This window comes from Mesocricetus auratus, unplaced genomic scaffold (genome assembly GCF_017639785.1).
Source record: "Mesocricetus auratus isolate SY011 unplaced genomic scaffold, BCM_Maur_2.0 Super-Scaffold_100676, whole genome shotgun sequence".
In the NCBI taxonomy this organism is placed as follows: Eukaryota; Metazoa; Chordata; class Mammalia; order Rodentia; family Cricetidae; genus Mesocricetus; species Mesocricetus auratus.
Genome location: NW_024429266.1, coordinates 121314745 through 121333172, shown reverse-complemented (window position 1 = coordinate 121333172; position 18428 = coordinate 121314745). Strand labels below are relative to the sequence as shown.

General features: G+C 42.4%; 1 protein-coding gene across 4 annotated transcripts in view; it reads right to left on the bottom strand.

The window, feature by feature from the left end:
• Vopp1 (VOPP1 WW domain binding protein) overlaps positions 1-18428 on the bottom strand; it is a 148824-nt gene that overhangs the window by 59936 nt on the left and 70460 nt on the right. The window contains exon 1 of one of the 4 annotated variants that reach the window (XM_040739396.1): positions 7853-8230. The exons of the other annotated variants lie outside the window; for them this stretch is intronic. Coding sequence (XP_040595330.1) covers positions 7853-8215 — 363 coding nt within the window. The 5' untranslated portion in view covers positions 8216-8230. Of the gene's footprint in view, positions 1-7852; positions 8231-18428 lie in introns of those variants that run through there. 4 annotated transcript variants of the gene reach the window in all.

Here is an 18428-nt window from a genome sequence, read left to right as displayed (position 1 = left end):
GAGATCGTCAAGGGCCAGCCACCCAGCCACCCAGCCACCCAGCTTGTTGGGGTTAAGCAGTCAGGGAAGACAAGGTCCTCGTTGCCACATACTTGCACACACAAAAATCCATGGAAGCACAACTGTGCACTTAAAAGATGTTTTCATAAGAAAACTGTGTCCCCAGACTACAACAAAGAGATGTTATTTTATAAATGAGATTTAAAATTGATTAGTTACTTGCTTGAAGCACAAGAGATATCTGGGTAGTAGTTAAGTCCCATGCTTGGACGGCATTGTGACAATGTGATACAGGCTCTTGGCTCTTCATGTAATAGCTGGGGATCTCCGTATAAATTATAATTTAAGTTCTCCCTCTCTCACAGACTCAGCTGATTTATCTGTAAAAGAGAAATGCCTTGACACTGACATTTGGAAAATCCCCATGAGGGATTTAACTGGTTCTACAGGTTGGATTAAGAGAGTCTGAATAGGAGCCAGAGAATGGCTCAGTTAAGGGAGCATACTCTTCTTGAAGAGAACCAGAGTCTGGCTCATAGCACCCAGTTAGGTGTATTAAGGTTGCTTTTAACACCAGCTCCAGAGGATCTACTACTTTCATGCAACCCCCCTAAATGCACATAACTAAAAATAAGAACACAAATTTTAAATGAGATTATGAATATTACAACAATTCCCAAACAAGGTTGCTATGCCCTTGACCCTATCAAGGTCACTGTCCAACCACAAGACAGAGATCCAGCTAATTTTTATTTAAAAGTTGTGCTTCTGGTAAGTTGTCCATGCTCCAAAAAATAACTACACATCAGTGCTCCTGAAACAAGCTCTAATTAATAGGCGACAAAAAGCAATAACAACAGACACACACACACACAAAAACAAACCCAAAGCAACATGCAAACAGAAGGGGACTTAATGGGAAGAAGGGGTTCAAAAAGAGTGGGAGGGGTCTAAGAGATAATGGGTGGCAATGTGGTTAAAATACATTATATACATAATGAAGCTATTGAAGAATAAATAAAATAACAAAGTACTTGCTTGGAATTTTGGTATGTCAATTATTAGACATACCAAAATTGGTCACATTCTGTGTGATGGAAAGGATGATTGTGGTTACTGTCGTCCCTGTCTCTTACTTTCTGACTCAGGTAAACCAATAAAACAAAACAGCCCTCTCTCTGCCTGGGATGCCATGGCAGGGTCAAGCACAAAGCATCAGCTGTTCGTGTGACATGCTGTCTGTCAATTAACCGACCATAGAGTGAATCTTACCTTCTAGTTGGCCACCATCTTGGTCACTTGCTGTTCTATGTGTTTCATTGTCAACAAAAGAGTCAAAATAGGTATTACTGAGACCATGAGGCTGAGTTTTGAGGAAACTGCCTTTCTGGATGGTTCTAACTGCTGCTGCTTCTTTCAGGTGAATAGAAAAGCTTGATACTGGGTCCCTGTCTTAGTCACCGTTCTATGCCGTGAAGAGACACCATGACCAAGGTCTCTCATAAAAGAAAGTTTCAGAGTTTTAGTCCATTATCATGGCAGGGAGCGTGGTGGCATGCAGGCAGGTGTTGGAGCAGTAGCTGAGAGCTGTACTATCCCTGAAGTCTGACTTATTACAATTTAGGCTAGCTATACTATCCTCCAGGTTAAATCGTAAGTATCCCAGAGTCTACTCTGCTCAACACTTTTATTAGTCAGTAGGATAAAACTAATGGGATATTACAAGTCTGTCAACGACACAAAATAATAATCGTTATCATCATCATCTTCCCCAAATAATAATAATAATAATAATAATAATAATAAATAAGCTGAGGTGAAAGGTGAAATCACAAACTAATATAATCTTCACAGCTTAGGGACAATGAGGGGGAACAGTGCTATGACACTGTCAGTCATTTCACACTTAGAGAACAGAGTGTCCTTACTATTCGCATAAATGTCCACAGGGAAGAATCAAGACCCAAAGGCTTCAGGACAAAATGTACACAGCAGTGAACTTTTTCTTTCTAAATCAGCCCACTTCTCAGTAACACTTAGCTCTATAACCAAACAGCAAAGAATCCTTATGGATCTCATAAGATGCAATATGACAATGTAGTTAAGAAAGAGACAAAAATAATTTAGCAGCTTAAGTTCTGCAATGGTCTAACATGTACATAGGGGAAATGATATTTAAATAAAGAATAACTCCCGGAGTCGGTGGCTCACACCTTTAATCCCAGCACTCAGGAGGCAGAGACAGACGGATCTCTGTGCGTTGGAAGCCAACCTGGTCTACAGAGCAAGTTCCAGGACAGCCAGAGCTGCATAGAGAAACCCTGTCTTGGAAAAAAAAGACTAAGGACGTTGAAAGGGAAATAGGATTGGTGACTAGAACAAATAACTAGGAAGAGGATGGGCAGCCCTCAGTATGGACCGATATATCTTACAAGTTCAACAAGTGCTTCAGGAATTTCATGAGCACTGCACAGGCACTGAGAATAGACCTCCAAGCTGTACATATGCAACACTAACACTCTACCACTGACGTACCCCCTCAGTCTCCTGGGATATTTCAGTTAATAAATTATATGAAATATTTGTCTCTTAACTACTTATATGGTAGAAGATAAACTGAAGCTAATATATACCAGGAAGGAAAGGGATTAACAGAAAGACAGAGGTAGCTAGGAGGGCACCTGGGATGGAAGTTATTAGGTTGGTCAAGACAGCTACACTGAGGAGGAGGCATTTAAGAGGCTTCAGAGAGAGAATGCAATAAAAGTGCTAGGAAGTACATGCCCCACGGACCTAATTAGGCGGCCATGACTAGAACCTATCGTAGCTGTGTAAGTCACCATCACTCCCCTTCCTACTTGGCCTAGTAGAGCCCCAGCGCTGGACACTGGGATCCCGGACACGTGGCCACAGCCATTCCCCATCTCAGAAAAATGCCACTGCTAATGCATCATCATTGGTTCATCTGGCTTTGCCGTTCCTCTCTCACCTGGAGCCTACCCAGCCCTCCCTGGTGATTCCAGAGATAAACTTTTCCATTCAAGTGGAGTTGCTGCTCAGATTTTAAATATTCTTTGAAGTAAGACATTTGAAAGGTTTATTTTAGAAAACCCACAAGTTGGAATTCCAGGGCATGAAACATTTGACAAACAACGAAAATCCCTTGCTCTGAAACAATAAAGTTCTAATTTTGAGATTCCCAAGTATCAAAATACATAGAATACAGAAAGAAAAAAAAAACACTCACTGAATTATTTTCCTAATTTCAAAAGGCAACATTCACTTCCTCACCCTCTCACCCAGGGATGACCACCCTTTTCTTCCCAGCCAAGAACAGCTGTCCTTTTTGAGACCAGCCTTGAAGCAAAAAGCAGTCTTATTTAGAGGACAGCTTTGGCGCCAGGGACGGATCAGGAAGATACTGAGGCTGGCCCCACCTATAAAGTGAGTTCATGCCCCTGTGAACAAACATAGACAAACTTACAGACTAGCACCGGTGAGTCACACTAAATACTACTTGAGGGTGGTGGGGGGTGAATAACTCAGACACAGCACTTGCTAGCATGTTCAAGGGCATCCGCAACACAGCCAAAATATTAGTAAAAAGTAACATATACATAAGCAAATTTTTAAAGTATACATCTCAGGAAGCATAGACCCCTTCTAAGAAAAACAACTATATTTCAAAAGTGTCACCAAATTAACTCCTAGAAAGAGGCTTGCTTTGAAACAATGAGCTATGAGCCTCCACAATTGGGGTCTAATTACTCCTGTCTCAAACAAGGTGCAATCAGCTTTTCAGTTTGTTTCTGCAGTTTACTGTGGCCCAATGAAGGCCACTAGGAATTATCCCCGCAGCAGTGACAGGAGCTGGGTCCTTATTCTCTTTTCCTACAAGGAGCTCTTAAGAGCCAGTCATCGGCAAAACTGAAGCATCAAACCTTAGAATCTGAGGATCCAAGGGGGGCTTTTAGCGCCTCCCAGCCTCCCATTCGTGGGAGCCAGTCTGGGACCAAGCTAAGGATAAGGATGCTGCAAGTCTGACCTGTGTTTAACCTTGTATTTAACCAGGCGATACACAGTGAGTGGAAGGTGGGGGGACTGTAAGCCAGGGACTCCCATTAGCTGATCATGTGACTCACAGGAAACTAAATCGGGGGAGGGTTCAGGAAATGAGCTTCAAGATGCCTCCATGGGGTAGAAAGATGTTGTCAGCTGCCTCTTCCTGTTTAAACCCTGGCCTAGGAGCCCAGTGGAACAACCAGGATTCCTGGGATGCTCATGATGATGCCTGCTATCCAGTACACATGCAGCTTCCCTCTCTGAAATGTCACATGTAAGGGCTAAATTAGATTACCCCTCTAAGGAGGACTGACTTCAGTTTCTGGAGGAGTTTTGGTGGCTTGCCTGCATCTTGGAATGCACACCTCTGCAAATCTCTCTGGGCTAATGCAAGGCCTATATTCCCTCCATGTTCCTACCTAAGCAGACTTTGGGGGAAGAAGTGAAACCAAGTGCCTGAATTTATGTACCAACCCCCTCACTTAACAACAGTGAAACCTGGGACGAATTATACAATAACCATGGGCATGAACATAATTGTCAGGATGAATCATGAATTAGCATTAGTAAAGTGCTCAGAGCAGGGCTTGGCGACAGAGTAAGTTATTCTATTAAAAAAACATATTTCTGCATCCAAGGGGATGTCGGGGTGGGACAGGAAAGCCCCCCCAAACTGTTAAGACTCTCTTTCTCTTCAAAGGCATCTCGCTAATAAGGCTCCTACGCCTAATGATCTTTGAGAGCATTCATTGACAAGAGGTTGCCAGAGAGCAGAAACAGGATGTCCACTGCCACAAAACATGTTCACAGTCAACTACAAAAACAAATGTACAGTTCAAAACATCTCAAGCAGCTGAAGAAACAAAAACAAACTGTGAAATGCCTTCCCCATAGTTTTAACGTCCTCAGAAGGGAGCCTCTGTCTCCTCACACACAGTGTCACTGTTAGTGCAGTTCAGCAGGTGACACAGGACATCAAAGGCATCTAAAGTGTGCAAAGAAGATGTGCAAAGCTGACAGTGTAAGACGGAAAAGCCCAGACTAAAGCCTCACATGAAACTTGCACAGGATAAATGACCTGCCTTGGCTTGTGCATGCCTTCCTTTTCCTTCCCTTCCTCTTTTCCTCTCCTTCCCTTCCCTCTTCTTTCTGGTCCTCCCCTTTCCTTTTCCTCCCTTGCCTTACCTTGCATTCCCTGATCTCGCTTCCTTTCTCCACGCTCGCCAAACCATCTGCTCGCTTTGCTATGCCTTGAGGTGCACCTCTCTACGAGGCATCAGGTACTGAGGATCGCCATCGTGTGTAAGTGGGCGATCTGGAAGGCACATGTCATCGGCACCCAGACAGTGCAGCTTGTGAAAGCAAAGAGAGTTCTGCCTTTGGGGTCTTCTCAACCCTTCAGAGAAGCTTTAAATTCCCTATTAAGATAAAAACGTCCATCCAGACATGGTGACCCATCCCTGTAATGACAGCACGTGGGAGGCTGAGGCCTAGGCTACACAGGACGATTCTATCCTTAAAAAAAAAAACAAACAGGGACTGTGGCTGGATAGAGTACTTGTTTAGTGCATGTAAGAAGGCCTAGGTTCAGTCTCCAGCAGCTAAGAAAAAAATAAACAAAATTAAATGAACAGGAATGAATGCAACTCAAAGGTAGACTATGTTCAAGGGCCTGAGGTCCTGGGTTCCACTCTTGACACCTGAAAAAAGTTCCTATGCAACCAAACATTTAACTGGCTAGAACCAAAGCATCTACAGTATAGGATGATGCCCAGCAGGCAGAAAGACGGGGAAAAGAGGTTCTAGGTGGATTAATATACTTTTCACTTGAACATTTGAGACAACGGACTTTCTGTTCCTTCTCCCTCACCAAGACTAGTTAGTGGGCTTTCAAATCTCCCCACAAGAGGGGGGTGGGGGCTCCTACAGTAAGAGCCAATCAGCTCCCGCTTCTTTGTCTGGATTATCCAATCTCCTGCTCTAGCCCAAAAAACTGACCAATTAGGAGAGACAGGGGGAACTCAATGCATTCCCAAATATAAAAGTTTTAGCTCTGCCAGACAACTCTAGTTTTCAGGTCTAGATCCCCTCCCCACTGGGAGACTACTGTCTCCTTGTGTTTATTTTCTCTCTCTCTCTCTCTCTCTCTCTCTCTCTCTCTCTCTCTCTCTCTCTCTCTCTCTCTCTCTCTCTCTCTGTGTCTCTCTCTCAATCTGTCTGTCCTCTCTTCTCTGTCTTTTCCTCCCTCCCTCTCTCCACTGTCCCTTCCCCTGCCCTGTGTGTTTCTCATTGCAACAATAAAACTCAGCTTGTTTTTACTGCCTTCTTAGTCTTTAAATCAACAGAGAAAAAGAAAAAAAAAAAAGTCCATCCCTGCAATTCTAGACAACACCACCATAAGCAGTAGATTAAAAAGTTGAAATAAAAAACGATGACAAGCAACAATCACAGGTTACCCATCACGTTTGGGGTTACTTTGGCTATTTTTCCCCCAAAAGCTAACACAGTTTTTTCCACTTCCAGCCCTTGAATATGAAGCCCTTGACTGTTGGCATGCCTAGCCAACAGTCTCCTGTCCGTTTCCTCAATAAACATCATCGGAATACAAAAGGATAGGAAAAAAAAATGAACACAAACAGCAAGAACACCCCCATCCCACTGTGGGCAGCCTTTTAGCACGGATACACAAATGGCTTGAAAGGGCATAGGAGTGGCACAGAAGAAACCTAGATAATCTTATCAGGCACTGCACACACACACACACACACACACACACACACACACACACACACACACATTACCGGATTACAAAACTTGGCAGAGATGTGTCAAGGTAAACACATGTTTATTTTTGTAAACAACGGTGGTCTCTGGTTTGCTTTTCCACAGCAGTCAATGTTGAATCACCACTCAGAGGATTTCATTTTTTAAAAAATCTGAGCAAGTGGGAAGAAAACCAGAGGTGGCACTTGTCAAAAAAAATATATAGATGCCGGATAAGAAATATTTCAAAGAAAAGCAATCTATCTTTGCTCCGTTTTGGAATTTGAAACTGTTCCACTAACCTTCCTTTCCAAAGAACTAAGACATTTTCCTCCAGCGCCTGAGACAACCAGCACTGCTGACTCCCCAACCTAGGGCAGTTTTATGGGTCTCCAAGCCAGGACCGCGACAGTCAGGGGTTATCATGACCCGCTTACACTGACTTTATTAATGTAAAACTCGCTCCAAGTGGTGAAGCTGTGGGAGAGTGAACCAACCCCAATGCAGACCTTACACACCAGAAGTCCACTATCTCGCCTTTGAATGAACCCGCCGGAGCAGGAAGGGTGTCTGGCGTCACAGGATGTCGCGGCTCAGTCTCTGGCGGTCGCGGTCTAACCCTGGCTGAGCTTCGGCGGCGCTTCCACCCACCGTCAACTTCCCGGGGCTTCACCTCAGCACACACCCTTCCCCCAAGCTCCCTGAGGGATTTTCATCTCGCCTCTAAGAGCCGGCACTTCATTCCCAAACGCAGAAATGTCCTCCCTCCCTCCCACCAGCTGCGGGTGGCGCCGGCCCAGGCCCCGCGCCCCGGGGGGCGCGTGCGGACACGCACAAAGGTCCCTCCCCAACCCGACCGAGCAGCTGGGGACACCCGGGCGCAGACGGGAGGCGGCGGCGCGCGGGCAGGGCTGGGGGGGTCCCGGCACCAGGCCCCTCGGCCACCCCAACACCGCAGATCCCCGAGCCCCGCAACTGCCCTTCCCGCGTCCCCACTCCGGGAGGCGCGGGGAGCCGGCGGCCCTACCTCCACCAGCAGCCCGAGCAGCAGCGCCGCCACCCTACCGAGCCGGCGGCTCATGGCTCCCGCGAGGCCCGTCCGAAGCCCGGCTGCACAGCGGGCTCCGAGCCGGTCCACACCCCGGAACCGGCGTGCAGACTCCGGGGAAACCGGCTGACGCCGGCACAAGGACGCGCTGCCGGCCGGCCGAGCTCGAGGACGTGCCGGGCCGCCCTCGCCGCGCGCCCCCGACCCACCCGCACGGGCGCGCGCTCGCGGGCTCGGAGCCCGCAAGATCTGTGGGGCGCGCTGCGGGACGCTGAGCCGGCTGGCCGGGGGTGCGAAGACCGCCAGGTGTCTCCTCTCCCGGAGGAGATCATCTTGTCTCATCTCCTTTCGTTCTGGGAAGGGTTTTAAAGGACGCCGTGTTTTTGGGGGGTGTTGGGGAATAGATGGATACGGATGAGCCCATCACTGGGAACGTCCTGAAGTTTTTAGCCTCCGGAGACATTCTCACTGTGGTTTCTACAGGTGAGGTGGGCTGCTCACCCTGCCCCAGCTTGATGCAAAGGGCAAGGAAAGGGCGGCTGACTGCAAAAGGTTGGTGTGAGGTCTCTGCCAACACCTTTTTGTCTGGCTCTGCTAGGACCCCACCTAAGGAGCTCACGATGTACATCACCTCTGAATTAGGCCCTTTAACACAGAGTGGACACTGACAGCAGTGTGTCCACTCTCCCTTGCTTCGCAGACTCTGTCTTTTGTTTTTCCACAGCAAGGCTCAGCTGCCACCTAATTCCAGAAATTAGTGAAGCATTGGTTGAACTTGTAAGATGTCAGACCTAAGCTGGAGGCCAAATGCATAGAGGTGGATAAGAAATGGCTCACAGAGTCTAAAAGAGATCTAGTTTAAACAACTGTGATACAGGGTGCTGAGAGCAGAGTTCAGGAAAATCGAGTCCTTTAGGTTCAGAGAGAGCCTTCGGCGGGTAAAAATGCTAGCCAGGAAAGCCGGAGGAAGAGAATTCCACCCTGCAATTCTAAGACAGGAAGAATCATTTCATTGTACCTCAACATGGGCATGTGACTTACGTGCTTACCTTCATACAAACACATCACACACACACACACACACACACACACACACACACACACAAATGAGTTTAATTGGATTTTTTTTAAATAACTGAGTTGGATAAATGACAGAACCCCCTCCAACAGACATGGAAGGAAGAAGTTCACAAAAACAGATCTCTCGTGAGGCAAGTCTTAAACTTTAGGTACAAGCAACTTACTTGGTTAAGACAGAGAACGCACCGTCAAACTACACCTGCTACAACTGGCGAGTGAAGCAAGCAAAATGTCCTCACGGTTATCCCAAGTTCCGTATTCCACACAGTAATAGTTTCATGAAGTTTTATAGTAACAGGATAAAGACGAAAATTAAGGTAGGTTACAGTGAATCCCTGGTGATATTCTTAGCTTTCTGGTCACTAGAAGTAGTTTCTTTGGGGGGCTTTTGTCTGCACACAGGACTGACTCAAAGCCTGCAAAGGGTTACTGGACTGTGGTAGCTGCCTTCTTTTACAAATCTTTTTTAAAATTAATTTTTAACAGAGTTTCATATGTGGGTATTATATGTTTACATGTCCACTCCTCCATCTCTCCTCTCCAATTCCTCCCGTGTCCTCCCACTCCCTCGAAAATATATGACCTCTGTAAATGGACTTTCTTTTCTGCTGCCAGCCCCAAATACCCACATGGAGGACTCATATTAATTATGAAAGTGGCCTTTAGCTTAGCTGTGAGCCAAAATAGCTCTTATAACTTAAGTCAACCCATTTACACTAGTCTATGTTCTGTCAGGGGGCATTATCTGTCTTTCATCTTGCACCTCCTGTTTCCTTTCAGTCTGAGAGGGACTTTGCCCTTCTCCTTCCCAGAATCCTCTCTGTCCTGGGAAATCCCACCTAACCTCTTTCTAGCTATTGGCCATATAGCTTTTATTATACCAATCACAGCAATACATTTTCACAGTGTACAAATAGCCCACAACAGATCTCTTCTTCAATTATTATTGTTATATTTATATGCATGCATATATTATATTGCATTATATTATATTATATAACATACTGAGTGCACTTAGTGTTGTTTGTATGAACACCTTTAGGGCTGACCACTTGGGACTGGATAACCTAAAGGGGAACTTGTTCCTAGAGAAAATCTAATCTCCCTCTCTTAGCAACCATTGATTGCCCTTAGCTCTTCAACTAACAGTGGGACTTCATGAATTTTCCCCAACCTCTTTAGCAATTCAAGTGGTGTGGACATTATGCAGGTCTTGTCGGGCAACCTACTGTTGAGATTCCATGGGTATAGCGACCATATCGTATCTAGAAAACATTATGTGCCAGTTGGTGCCCTGGTCCTCTGGCTCTTACAATCTTTCTGTGTCCTACTCTATGATGTTCACAGAACCTATAGGAGTTGTGTTGTGTATATATCAACTGAAGCTCAGCTGTCACGTCACTTATTCTCAGGAATTTGGTCGCTTGTAGATCTTATAGTAGCCCCCATCTACTGCAAAAAGAGAAACTTCTTCAGTCAAGAGCTACATTTTTAAAAGTACAGTAAAAAAAACTACATTGCTTTAGGAAAATGGCAACAGTAGGTTCTCTTTTAAGGTCTATGGCCTCTCAAGCCACAGGAAACTGGCTAGGTTTATAGTAGCAAGAATTCCCACCTATTGAGTAGGCCTTAAGTCTGATTAGACAGCTGTTGGTTACCCCAAAGATTAAAGTGCCATTGGGACTATTATCCTGGGCCAGTCATTGTTGTGGTTTGCAGGATTTATAGCTGGATAGGACTTTTGATAGTTGTTCTCCCAGTTAATTTACATAACGCCTTTCTGATACTACAGCAGCTAATCTTCAGGGAAGAGACTTCTAGATCAGTTACTCAGTCCCTCCAAATCCTGTCTGCTGTGGTGTCTGCAGCAATAAGGCCTTACCTCCAAGGACTGGGTTGCAGCCAAAGACATTGAAAGTAGTCTATATTATTTGTGGAGTCCCTTGGACTCCCACACCTGGCTGTCTTAGGGTTTTTATTGCTGTGAAGGGACACCATGACTATGGAAACTTTTATAAAGGAAAACATTTCATTGGGGTTGGCCTACAAGCTCACAGGTTTAGTCCATGATTGTCAAGGTGAGAAGCACGGCAGCATGCAGGCAGACATAATGCTAGAGAAGGACCCACAAGTTCTACATGTGGATTGGCAGGCAGCAGGAAGATAGAGGGACACACTGGGCCTGGCTTGAGCATGTGAAACATAAAAGCCAACCCCCAGTGACACACTTCCTCTAACAAGGCCACATCTCCTGATAATGTCACTCCCTCTTGACCAAGCATTCAAATCTATGAGCTTAGGAAGGCCATTCATGTTCAAACCACCAGTGTGGAAGTTTTTGTTAGTCTATGGTTATTGGGGAAGTACTGTCACCCCATGAGGTATAACTTCATTTTAAATATTAGATACACATATATCTTATGCATATATATGTGTATGTTTTTAAGTAAATTTGTAAACTATTTCCCTATGATTTTTCCAACATCCTTAGTGTTATTTTTCTCTTCCTCCTTCTACCTTTGTATTATTCTCCCTTCTCCCTCCCTATTTGACTCTCAGCCCCTCCCTGCACCCATTTCCCCCTTCTGTCTTCATAGCGTCTGTGTCTTATCCTCACCTCAAGCTCGTTCTTCTCCACCATCCATGGCCCCCCTCTGTTTTTCTATCTTCTGTAGTTACTCCTAATTATATACACAAACATAAAGATTTGATCAAGGGTCTGCAAATAATAAAGACTGGATCTGGGCTACAAAACTCAATGTAGTACATTTTTGGATGGGGGAAGTTCAAGACAAGGTTTTTCTGTGTAGCATTGAAAATATAATACATTTTAATTCCATCCATTTATCTAAAATTTCATGATTTCATTTTACAGTAGAATGGTATTCCATTGTGTATATGCACAATTCCATTTTCCATTCATCAGTTAAAGGACATATGGATTGGTCCCATAGTTGTTTCCTGGCTGTTGTGAATAGCACAGAAATGAACATGGCTAAGCAAGTAGCCAAATAGTGTCCTTTCCATACATGGCAAAGGGCTGTAAAGCAGGGTGGATGTACTGTTAGATGTTTGAAAACTTTCCACACTGATTTCCCGAGTGGTTGTACTGGTTGGCAAATCTACCAAGCAGTGATGAGGGTTCCTTTCCCCTGCATCTTCATTAGCATTTCTTGTCATTTGTTTTCTTGATCTTAGCCATTCTGACAAAATAGTTTTAAGGGCAAAGTCAGAACTGGGAGTATAACTCAGAAGTACAGCACAACGTAGCATGTAGGGACATGGATTGATAGCTAGTAACACATAGTTCATTTTAATTTATGTAAACTTTTGTTTCTATAATGTTATGTAACAGAGAACCCAAATGATCTTCTCATGACTTTGTAAAAGATTCTTAAACTGTAAAATGTCAAGTGACCTATGCTAAAATCAGAATCTTAATCAGTCCTAACTTGTCAATCTCATTTCTACACGCGCACACACACACACACACACACACACACACACACACACACTTCATTGGTCACACGTGTAGTTGCCTATAATAAGGTTTGAAGAAACTTTGTCATCTGTTTTAGTTTCTTATTCTGTTGGTGTGATAAGATACCATAAGAAAAGCAACTTCAGGAAATAAATAATGATTTCAGCTCATAGTTCAAGGTAGGTCCATCAAGAAGGAGAAGTTAGAGGAGTGAGAGCCTGAAGCAGCTGGCCACATTACCCTCTCAATCAGAAGAACAGAGGAGAAAACCCTCAGCCCCAGCTTGCTGTCTTCATTTTACACAGACCAGGGTCCCTGGCCAGGAAATGCTCCTGCCCACAGACAATATGGATTAACTTAATCAAGACAATCCCTCAGAGACAGGTGACCCTGGATCCTGTCAATCAGATAGTTAGCACTAACCATGGAATCATCTCACAGGCTCCTCACTAATAGGTTTTAATTCTCTTATATTGTGTTAATGACTTATGATAGTTTATATTTTCAAGTGGGACATAGTGGGACCATTGTGAGTTGAAAAGTATCATGAATTGGCTTAAGTTTTAGAAAAATAATGTCACTCATAGGAGGTAATGTTAAACTAATCTTTATTTGCTCCAAAGTCTGTACATATTCCTTGTACTGATGGTCAATTCCATTCAGAGCAGAAAGCCTGAAAAAATTTCCCTACTCAGGAGGTCTTTTTTTCTTTATATTTATTATTTTTCTTTTCTTTTTGAGATTATAATAAAATTGCATATTTTTCCTTTTCTCCATACAAACACTCCAATACACCCCTCTTAGATTGTTTTCAAATCCATGACACCTTTTATCATTAATTGTTGTTACACACATATATGCATGTATATTACTAATATAATCTGCTCAGCCTGTATAATATTATTTGTATGTGTTTCCAGGGCTGACCATTGGGTATTGGATAACCAATTAGTGTGTTCTTCCCTTGGGAACACTATCTGTCCAGCTCTCAGCATTCCTTAGTTGCCTATAGTTCTTTGTTGTAGGGTTGAGGTCTCATGATCTCTCCCCCATCCACTTTGACATGTCTATTATCGTCTTTATTCAGTGTATGTTTAGGCATTCCGGTTGGTGAGACTTTATGGTTATAGCTTCTGTCATTACTAAGAGACACAATCTCACAGCAGACTTCCTGATCTTCTGGTTCTTGCAATCCTTTCACGCTTGTTCCACAATGTTCCCTGAGCCTTGTGTGTAGGAGTTGTTTTATAGATGTATCCATTGGAACCGAGCTCTACAACTGTCCAGTTTGGTTGGTTGTGGTGTTATTATAGTAGTCACTAGCTGTTGCAAAGAGACGTTTCTGTGATGAGTGTAGCACAAAAAATAAAAACAGAGATAGACATACATATTAGTAGTTATGGGTTAATACTTAGGACAGAGCTAGCCAGTAAGAAGCCCTATATATTGGCCAGCAGTATGGTAACTAATAGAGTCTCTGTGTGTTGTTTGGTGGCTTTGAAGCAGCAATGGGAACCCGTTGGGAATCCCATAACAATATTTATACATAGATTTACATGCATTGTACATGTTTTTTATTTGTGTTTTGGGGGATTTTTTGGATAGTGAGTAGTATGCTTTCTTTTATTAGACATCCTTACTATTGTTTTACCCTCCTCTTTCTGTCCTCTATACTAGTCTCCCTCCCCTTCCCTAATTATGCCCCCATTTTCCCCATTTCATCATGCAGATAACTTATAACCTGCTATTCCCACCACTATTGCTCCCTGCCCATCTACCCTGGCAATGCCCCTTCCTGCTTTCCTGATTTCTGCAGTTACTCCAGGTTACATACTCATATCTGAAGAATTGGAACTACTGCTTCAACAGGAGAGAATATGTTTGTACGGATGTTTGTACCTTTGGGTCTGGGTTACCTCACTCAATATGGTCTTCTCTAGTTCCATCCTTTTACTATTTGCTTTACCGTTGAACAGCGTCCCATACAGTATATGGGAGGTACTAGATCTGCCCCATACCATCTTTCATTGTCCATTCACTTGGTCAGTTGAAGGACATTTAACTTATTTCTATTCCCAGCTATTGTGCATAGGGCGGCAATGAATGTGCTCAGGAAAGCACCTGCCGAGTAGGATGTCAGGTCCTTGTGGCATGTGCAAAGAAATGGTAAAGCCAGGTTACACTGCACAGCTATTTTTAGCTTTTTGAGAATTCACACCAATTTCTGTTCTGCATGTTCCAGTTTGCAGTACCACCAGCAGTGAATGAGGGTCCTGTTTTCCCCACATCCTCTCCAGCATTTCTTGTCAGTTGTCTTGTTGTTCTTTACCATTCTGAGTTAGGTAAGATGAAATCTCACAGCTAATTGCTAGGGATGAACTTTTTTTTTTTAGGAATTTCTAATTTGGGATAATGTTCTTACTCATTGTAAAGATTTGTCATATTGGTTTAGTAAAATTTTGAATGGCCAGTAGCCAGGCAAAAAGTATAGGTGGGGCTCCCAGACTAGGAGAACTCTGGGAAGAGAAAAGGGGGAGACAAGATGCTACGCAGCTACCGAGGAAGCAAGAGATCCGGGCATCACCGGTAAGCCAAGACCATGTGGAGATACACAGATTAATAGGAATGGGTCAATGATTAAGAGAGAGATAGCCAATAAGAAGCCTGTGCCATCGACCAAACAGTTTATAATTAATATAAGCCTCTGTGTGTTTATTTGGGACTAAACAGCTGTGGGACTGGGTGGGACAGAAACTTCAGTCTAAATACTTCTTAGCTACTTTTTTCTTTCTTTTGTCTTTTTTTTAGAAGTCTCTGTTCAGTTCCCCAGCTTGATTTTGGAATGGGTTGTTTGTTTTTATTTTGGGTTTGTTTTTTTGTTTTGTTTTGTTTTTGTTTTTGGACATCAAGTTTCCAGCGCCATTTGTTCAAGATGCTCTTTTCTCCGGCATATGTTTTTGGCATATTTGACAAATACTAAATGGCTGAATATGTACAGTCATGTTTGGGTTTTTAATTTTGCTCCATGGGTCTACATGTCTGTTTTTGTGCTGTTACCATGGTGGTTTTTATTACTGAGGCTTTGAAATGGTAATCTACCTGCACTGTTCTTTTTGTTTGGGATTGTTTTAGCTATGTCAGGTCTTTTGTGGTTCTGTAAGAATCTTGGGAAAGTTTTGTCTATTTCTGTAAGAATGAGATGAGTATTTTGACTGGGATTGCATTAAATCTGTAAAACAGATTTTGAAAAAGAAAATGTTCATTGTTGCAATATTAATTCTATGGATCCATGAGCATGGGATATCTTTCTATTTTCTACTGTCTTTTTCTATCTCATTTTTCAGAGTTTTAAAGGGCTACGGTTAGCCCTAGTGTTCCTAATATTGTAAATGGGTGTGTGTCCATGATCTACGTCCCTGCTGTTGGTGTAAACAAGAGCTATGGATTTGTCCAAATTGGTTCTGTATGTGGTCACACTGACAAATTTGTTTATTATGTCTAGAATATTTCTGAGAAATTTTGGGTCATTAATGTATAGTATCATATCATCTGCAAATAAAGATAGTTGAGTTTCTTTTCCTATTTGTATCCCTTTAATTCCTCTTCCTTTTCTTTTCCCCTAGCTAGTTCTCTAAGCACAATATAGAAAGGAAGTGTGAATAGCAGACATTCTTCCTCATTCTGGACTTCAGTGAGATTGCCTCAAACTTTTTTCCATTTAGGCTGAATGATGTTGGATGTGAGTTTTTATATTGCTGTCTTAGTCAATGATCTATTGCTGTGAAGAGACACCATGACCAAGTCAACTCTTATAAAAGACAGTATTTAACTGAGAGCTTTACACCCTTATTCACAAGAAACAGTGGGGAGGGGGAGCGGCAGAGTTAAGAAAAAAGGGAGAAGAGGAGAGAAGAGAAGAAAGGAGAAGAGAAGAGAGGAAGGGAGGAGAGAAGGGAGGGGAGAAGGAAGGGGAGGAGATGAGGGACAAGAGGAGGGGAGGGGAGAGGAGGTTAGGAGAGAGGAGAGGAACCAGACTATACCTGGTATGGACTTTTGAAACCTAAGGCCCATCCCCAGTGACAGCTCTTCCAACAAAGCCACACCTCCTAATCCTTCCCAAAGAGTTACACTCACTAAGGACTAAATATATAAATGCAGGAGCCCTTGGTGGTATCACAGTAGCTTTTATTATATTAAGATATATTCCCTCTAGCCCTATATTTTCTAGGACTTTCATCATGAACTCATGATTGGATTTTGTCAAAGACTTTTTCTACATCTATTTATTGCATCTATTTTCTGTATCTATGATGACTATATGATTCTGTTTTTAAATCCACTATTGTGATTTATTACATTTAAAGAGTTGTGGATGATGAACCATCACACATTGCAAGTATAAAGCCAAGTTGGTAATGGTCTATAATATTTAAGCATGTTTATATCTAGTTTACAAGTATTTTATTGAGCAATTTTGAGTCTTTGTTTGACTATTGGCCTGGAGTTTTCCTTTTGTTGTTGTATGTTTATTGGGTTTTGGTATCAGAGTGACACTAGCTTTATAGAAGGAGTTTGTTTCTGTTTCTTTTCTTTCTTTTTTATTTTTACATTTATTTTTATTTGTTTTTTTCGAGACAGGGTTCCTCTATGTAGCTTTGGAGCCTATTCTGGCCATTTCTCTGTAGACCAGGCTGGCCTCAAAATCACAGAGATCCATCTGCCTCTGCCTCCCAAGTGCTGGGATTAATAGGCATGCGCCACCAACGTGCAGCTCTAGATCTTTTTTGAAAGTCTATTAGAATCCTGGTTTGAATACATCTGGCCCTGGAAGTTTTCTTTAGTTGGAAGACTTTTTATTACTATTTAAATTTCATTTGTTATTGTCTTGTTTTGTTGTTGACTTCTTGATTCAATGATTATGGTTTGGCTGAATCTAGAAATTCATCTATATCTTTCAGGTTTTCCAGTTTAACAGATTACAAGTTTTAAAAATATCCGCTTATATTTTAATTTCTCTGGCCAGTTGTAACATTTCCTTGTTCACTTCTGATTCTGATAATTTGGGTCCTCTAATTATTTTGATTACTTGGTATAAGAATCTGTTTAATATTGTTTATCTTCTTAAAGAACCAGCTCTTATATTTGTTGATTCTTTATATTAACTTTTATTCTATCTCATTGATTTCTGCTCTCTCTTTCATTATTTGTGACTTTCTACTAGATTTGGTTTTGATTTGTTCTTATTTTCTTAAATTTTTGAGTTGCATCATGAAGCAATTTATTAGTGCTCTTTCTGGTTCTTTAATGTAGACACTTAGAGGTATAAATTTCCTTCATAGGACTTTTTATTTGTCCCAGAGATTTTCCTGTCCTTAATTTAGTTCTAGGAAGTTTTTATTTCGTTCTTGATTTCTACTTTAACCCAGTCATCATTTGGTAGTGAGTTGTTTATTCTCCATGAGTTGGTATATTTACTAGAGATTTATATGCTGCCAATTTCAAGGTTTATGGCATTGTGGTCAAATAGGATACAAGGAGTGATTTCAATCTTTTTGAATTTATAAAGATTTGTTTTGTATTTTAGGATATGGTCTATATCAGTAACCTCAGCATCAAGGGGACATTTACAATATAAAGTAAAAAGAAGAGAGTATGAGAATTCCTGTGGAAATATCAACTTATGGTGTACAGTGAACTTAAAGGACTCTATAGTACTTGGCATCAGAAATGTGACAAGAATGTATATGGGTGATGCAAGAAAATTTTATTTCAATCCTATGAAGAATCTCGCTTTGCTACTTGAACTATTAAACAGTTTAAGGAGAATCTGTTTTTAGGGAAAAACTTATTGGTGCTGTACCAGCATGACTCCCTACAACCATCTATATGTCCAGTTCCAGGGGATTCTGTGACCTCCTCTAGCCTCTGTGGGAGCCAGGAATGCACACATGCACACAGGCTGGCACAACACTCATTCACAGAAATCAAAATAAA